General features: G+C 34.2%; 1 protein-coding gene across 5 annotated transcripts in view; it reads left to right on the forward strand.

Moving 5' to 3' along the window:
- The window catches only part of LOC123707297 (histone-lysine N-methyltransferase ash1), a 40,744-nt gene extending 35,606 nt beyond the window's left edge, over positions 1-5,138 (forward strand). For all 5 annotated transcript variants that reach the window (XM_045657214.1, XM_045657216.1, XM_045657215.1 and 2 more), the window contains 2 exons: positions 421-549; positions 1,205-5,138. In XM_045657214.1, the coding sequence (XP_045513170.1) occupies positions 421-549; positions 1,205-1,360 (285 nt within the window). In that variant the 3' untranslated portion in view covers positions 1,361-5,138. The remainder of the gene's footprint in view (positions 1-420; positions 550-1,204) is intronic.
- Positions 5,139-7,347: the final 2,209 nt, after the last annotated feature.

The following is a 7,347-nucleotide window of genomic DNA, read 5'->3' on the forward strand; positions in this document are numbered from 1 at the left end:
AAACTGCAATCCTTACTGTGGCATTATAGTGAGAACAAAATACAAATTCTAGTCTATAAGGTTGAGACGTGCAAAGTGACTGGTTGAAATTATTAATAATCTGAAACTAAATCGCGTTTAAGCCAATTATCTAATTTAATTGAGATTTAAAATACGTAACTAACTCACTATTAGAAATGAATTTTTTTTGAACAGTTGTAATTATAAAAAAAAATACTTGCTTTCCTAAATGGGTACCATTTCTGAGTAATTTATGTTATTTCTTATCCAGAGAATAAAACCTGTTTGTTGGCAACAGAAGAATGCGGACCTCTGTGTTTGTTACACTCAGAACATTTTATTTGAGTAATTTTGAAAATACTTTTTAATCTTAGTCATTTTTATGCAACATTATCTATTAATGATTAATGTTTTTTATAGCCTCATGAGGTGTTGCCAGAATATCTTAAAGGTCGCGCTGGCAAGAATTTCCTCGCTACGGACAAACCGAAAGCAACAAACGAGATTAAGAAAAAGCCGTCAACCAGTGCAATTTCTAGTGTTAATAAGGTAATAATATATTTATTGTTTATTCACATACAAGTCATTTTAATATGTTAATTTTATTCATATTTTATTTATATAACTTGAAATTAACAACACTACACTTATTTTTGGACATTGACTGATGTCATGTTTTTTATATCTATTGTCTATCTATAAATCTAAGAATTTGACTTTGAAATATTAAATGCAATTTAGGCTCATATCGTACTATCAAATATTTCTTTATCAATTTGATTTGGCAGTTTCACCCTTAGTCAGCGATTGATTACTCGAAACGTAACATGTAAGTAATGTAATATTCTCGATTTCATCAGTTATGCCTTTTATGTTATGTGTAGCCTATATTTCGGATAAGTTCCTTTTCCTTATATACAATAAATTAAAAAAAAACTAACTTAGGCCGATCTCGACAAATCTTCCATTCTGCCCTTTCTCGCTCCACTCTTGACCAAACCTGGCCTGCAGCCAGTTTTATTTCATACCCATGTCTTGTACTGTCCGCCTTTTTTCCTTTTTCCAATATGTGCAAGATGTGTTCAATCCATCTCGTCTGGTCTTTTCGAATTCTCTTTGTAACACCTCTAACCTTGTCCTTTTCTTAATGTATGTGTTTCTTAAACTATCTCTTTTATTGGTAATAATGCTTATATCTTTTCAGGCATTATCCCCTGCCCAACGACGCGAGCAGCAAAAAGAGCGAGTGAATGAAATAGCTCGAGGTCTGCTCACACGGGGAGGTCAACGTGGAGCAGTTGACGCATCATATCTATTGGCGCCTCGGGTTGCGAGGAGACCTCGCGCGAGGCTCTCCTGACCACCAAGGAGTACATGCCTTACGTGCACTACTTGATACGTAACACGTGCGCAGCGTTACGTTGATATAAAATTATTTATTACTAAATGAAATACGGATCTATAGATATAGAGAATAACTCATTATTTATACTAATACTGAAAGCTGAGAAGCAAAATGTCTAATATTGTAAGTATGGACTCGAAAGTTAGGTATTCGCGTATATCATGTATTTGTGAATATTTATTTTAATTAAACTGCTTCTAATAAACATCACATATTGTAAGGGCGGTTCGAAGTATATCCTGTACATACATTTCGCATAATCACAAGTAGAATATTAATTGCACGTTATGTGTATAAATTTTGTTACATATAAGTATAAACATTCCTTATGTTGAAAGTGGACAATAAGAGGAATGGCATGGATTTTCATCGGAATCTCTTGTATATAAAATATTTTTGTAACTTAACGTATTATTTATTTTCGTAGCTATAGAAATCTCATATTTCGTATGCTTATGCGTTTACAGATGTATTTCTATATAAATTAGTTATATATTTTTATAGGCTAATATTGTTAATTTATCATAGCGTAATTACTAAACGACCAGTGGTGCGAACTGATGTTGAGAGTTGAAAGATTTATAGTTAGGAAGTTGTTTGGCGGTTGTTATAGTAATGTTAGTATTTCTTCTAGGTTTTTTTAAGGTTTTTTTCTGGTCATTTTCTACGTCCGGAGGACAGTACTTTTGACTTTTCGTATGAAAATTCAGTCGGAAGTTTCTACACTTGCAAAACGTTATACACTGCTATCATGTATTAAAATCTCTCTATTTTTTACAAGTTAAGATTAAGTGTGTAGATGGGGTCGGTTGTTTTTAATATATTCGGTTATAAATGGCCGCGCAGAATAAAGTATGGTACCCTAGTAATTATCGTTCATAGTATTTATTATGACATTACGTACGTTTATTTTCGATCGTTACGTTTATCGTTTTAAAAGTTCTTTTCCCTTCTGACATTTGCTAGTTTTAAAATTCTAGCTTCGATCTATTGAGGGCGTGAACATTTCATTGATATAATTAATTCAAAATATTAGTCGAAGGTGCTAAGTAATTATATTATCGCTTAAATTTTAATTCAGTTGAATTATTTTGTGTTTGTCCACCGATTTTTCAATAGACTAGGGTGACCATAAAGAAGTATGTGATCGTTGGTGAACAAATTGTTTTTGTTTCTAATTTATTTGTAAAAACTGTTTTTATAATCTTATCGCGCATGCTTTAGTTAAGATTGTGTTTTTATTGCTTTTGCACTTGCTTATACACATTATATATTGGTTTATTGATCCCAAAAGATTTTACATGTTTAATATGATTTTCCGTTGTTGTAGGATGTAGCATTGACCTAGCTTCGCTTTTATTATACAATAAAAATAATTTATTTAGTCCGTTTTCGACGAACGACTTTAAGATTCAAGGACTCGTTTAAGTGGAAAATAACTCGTCCGTCTGTTATAGCCCTTTGTATACAATCCGTAACCGTTGATAGCTGATAATTCAGAACATAGGGTTGCATTCAAAATCGAAACTTAGCGCGAACTATGACTGCCGTATGTCAAAAACGTGCCGTTCTTAACGGGATTTATTCTAAACGTTAAGTCTGGTCTAATACCTTTATCTCGAATTTGTCATATAGTCATCGATGTTGGCAGATAAAAGGTTAAGGATAAATACTCAGGTATTCTAGAACGTCCAACTTACATCAAGTTTAGGAACTGTTAAATTTTTATATGAATTTTGGAATCACAACGAGATTCTAAGTTGATCTTACGTTGTCATATTTTTTTCACTTAGCAATTTGTCTCTGAATATAATAGAGAACCTACTGTCGAAGTGTCTTTCATCTTCAAAACTACAGTAACGCCATTATTCATAATAAATCTAATTGCACTTTTTTGACAAAAGTAGTTTGTCTCTTTCCGTCAAGTTGTATTTAGCCTATGATAAAGAGAGATATCAATGCTTTTGGAAAACTGTGTAACTGATTTAGTTTTTATGAATAAGGGGTTAAAATATTCACTACTCCCTGATCACATTAGGTTTCGATACTTTATAAGAAATTACCTTATAACTTATATTACAGATAATGAATTTATTAACAACACATAGTGTTTTTAAAGATTTCATTTAAATTTTCCTTAAATAGCTTAATATTTTAATCTGTGGAACTTTGTACAATACAACTTAGTGTTAATGAGTAAGACAAAATAGTTAGAATTGGTTATATAAACATATTTAATAGGTTGGTGAATTGATACAGTATTTAAATAAGCTCCTCCAAAATTCAGCGGCCTTATATACGTAGATAAAAATACCGTGTTTGTGACTATGGTTGAATGGTGACCATGGTAACAAACAAGTTTAATCCACGTTTTAGAGCCGCAGATTTGTTCTCAAGCTCACTTGAGTTCTTGGAACGCGGGCTGAATAGTTCCGCCTGTATATCGCCATTTAATGCATTAGCCCTACCGGGTGCTGAACTTCCAAATAAAACAGTTATTTAATTGTCGAGTTTTATATGATTAAACATATTATTATTTACGATAATTTCGTGGTATGAAACCTGCACTCAGTTGACCTTGGAATGTCACTACTGACATTTAGAAATATATACAGACAATTCTATATAGCGACGATGAAGTGCTAAACAGATTATTCAGTTATGGAGAGATTTCGTTATATGGAAAGAAACGTTTCATCGTTTAGACAACGCAAACCAACCAAAGTCGAGCAATTATGACGTTTTAGGTTACGTTAAATTGCATTACATGAAGTTTACATTGTAACCTCCTTATAAATTAAACTTACATCACTCTGTACTATAGTACACCTCCGTCTCTTTCTGTCAAACTATGTGTACCCTGATGAAAAGAGACAGATGAGTACTAAAGTTATAACAATGCAATTAGACGTTTAGTTTTTCTAAAATGGAATCGAGTCACACTGTTCATCGATTTGTCTCTTTCTGTCACGTTGCGTTTATGTTTTGATGCAAAGAAATATCAGTACTTTAGTTGGTATAATTTAAGGTGAGGGTAAGATTCGGTCGAGACTTTACTGTAAGTATGAGTCCCGTATATCAAATCCTATACGAGTTAGACAAACGGGAGTCATACTTACCGCTAAGACTCTGTTTCCGTACCCTAAATTATTATTTAATTTAATCGGTCTAATTGCACCGTGTTAACTGTAGTAACCATATGTCCCTTTTCATCACAGCGTAAACACAATTTGACAGAAAGAGACGAGAATATACTTTATTTAAAAGAGTGAAATTTTTATGGAAAAAAGGTTAGTCTTTATCGTGAAGTAGTGAACTGGTATTACAGATATTTCTCTTGCACAAAAAAGCACTTCTTTGCCTTGTAGTTAGTTAAGTATATACCACGTTACATGTTCTTGTTTCACACCATATGTACTTAATTACATAATAGTTTCCATAGTCAATAATATAAGCGATAGCGTAGATAGTACATGCTTTCAGTATTTCAAAGTGTTTAAGGAAATACATATTTTGGGATCAAAATTATACATGTAACATTCGGCAAAACAAAATTGAAAATTGGTCACTTGAATCATTTTTGCTTTTTAGTTCTTATAAGCTGGTCTTAACATGCATAATATTAATAAAATTAAAATATAAGCCAATGTTTAAGCAAAAATTTGATTCAAGAGATACAAATTATTGAGCAGCTTTACTATTTTCTAAGTAATATTTTGTTTTAAGATGCCATTTGTTGTAACTCATGTTTTAATATTAAATTAAAATCGATAAAATATTCGTCTTTTATTTCAAAACTACCATTGACCGTGCTATGAACGTGTCAGGCTAGGAAGTAAGCGCAGCACGAGCTTTTACCTGAGCGTTTCAACAGCGCATCAAAGTATTGCGTAATGATTTAAGTAACTAAAGAGCGTACCAATTCCAAAGCCAACGCACTGGCGAGCCTGATTTAGGCAATGTGTGTCCATGGGCGACGTTACTTAACATTAGGTGAGCCTCCGCCCTATTCTATAAAAAAAACACCCATGCTGCATGCCAAAATGATACAGGTTATAACTCCAGAGAATACATGTTTTCATTTGCCTGTAAGTAGATTTAAATAATAAAATATAGATGACATTTATATTTAGCCAAAAGATTTAATGCAAACCTTGCAGGTTAAGTGTTGTGTTTACACTTTACAGGTCGCCAACAGAAGGATAACGGGGGGCTGGCCATTGCGCAATAATATTCAGAATTAAACTAACATTGATTTGCATTAACATTGACCTTAAATAACAATTTATGTTTACTGTTTGTACGGGCCGTGTGGTCCCAGTGGCTGGGGTCAGACGCAATGAAAAGATTAGGCTGGCGTCCGCCCGCAAATATAGTGGACATGTTTAGGTTTAATTAAGTCTAATACACTTTATTGCAAACTGAACCTGATATATAATGTAGTGTCTAATGTGATTATAACAAGTACCTAGGTAACACTGAAAATGTTTAGAAAGTGAAAAAGGGCTTAAGGTTCGCAGTTCCTGGCAGCAGTTCGCAGGCATCGTCGCATTCGATGGAACCACTGAGCAAATCAGTGGGCCCATTCTTCCTTAGGGGTCTCTTCTATGGCATTTTCGTACGCTTTCACCTTCATCTTCAGGGCTAGTAAAGCGAATACCTCGAATTTTATCTTTAGTTCTTGGGAATAAATGAAAGTCGAAAGGGCACCAGGTCAGGCCTGTATGGCGGATGACTCATTATCTCGACACCTGCCATAGTCAAATATTAAACAGACGTTTTGTGGAGTGCGCTGAAGCATTGTCGTGGTGAAGGAGGATTCTGCTTCGAGGGCGCTGCTGTCGAATTTTTTCCAAGACAACAGGCAAACAGCGATTGACATACCAGTCTGTAGTAACTGTCCTTCCATCTTCTAGCAGGCATGCAAGGAATGAGGCAATGATCTTTTTTTCTTTCTTTGACCCACTGATCTAATTGTCTTTTGGTTTCGGGTTCGTAGCAATATTTCCAGATTTCATCACCTGTGACGATGGCAAATACAGCATTTGTGTACCGCCGTTGAACTTATCTAACATTTGGCAACACCAGTCCATGCGAAGGTGTTTCTGGTCGTCGGGTAAAGTATGGGGAATCCATCTGGTACAAAGCTTCCTGACGCCTAAATATTCGTGTATTTTTTTTTGAACTTGACTCATACCAATGCCTAGGCTTGCCCGTATCTGCTGATAGGTCATTCTCTTATCTTCTTCTATCATGCGTCGCACAGCACTGCTGTTATCTTCAGTAGTCGCTGTTAAAGGACGTCCCGCACGCGGATAATCATTGAGATTGCTACGTCCACGCTTAAACTCGTTAAACCATTTGTTAATAGAGGCACGAAATGGGGCTTCATTAAGAAATACTAATCGCAGCCTATAATAGCTTTGTTGTTGAGTAAGCCCATAACGAAAGTCATAATAAATCATTGACCGAAAATTTTCTCGCGTTAGATTCATTTTCCCGTGTATCAAGCGTTGTAAATTTGCCGCCGATTTGTTTCACAAAAACAAATGTTAAATTAATTCAATGTACTTACATTACCAAAGAGTTCGAAAATTGAAATTCAAAAGAAGTTTTCATTAGCAACTGGCCAGTTCTAAACATTTTCAGTGTTACCCACATACAAGATAAGTCAGTAAGTGGGACAGTGAGATTTAAAGTAATCAGCAAATCACCAAACAGACTCCCGGATGTTTTTCTTGTATGCGACACAATCTGCGACTGCCCAAAAACAAAACATCTGTGCGGCGTCTTGAAAATGATAATAAGTGGGTAAAATATATTTCAATTAAATGTCCTGATAATTTAATAGAATTTTTAATCAGTACACAATGTAAACCACTCTAGGATCACGATCAATGTATTTATTATTGTTGTATTATTTAATAATGAACCACTTTTAA

This window comes from Pieris brassicae, chromosome 3 (genome assembly GCF_905147105.1).
Source record: "Pieris brassicae chromosome 3, ilPieBrab1.1, whole genome shotgun sequence".
Lineage (NCBI taxonomy): Eukaryota > Metazoa > Arthropoda > Insecta > Lepidoptera > Pieridae > Pieris > Pieris brassicae.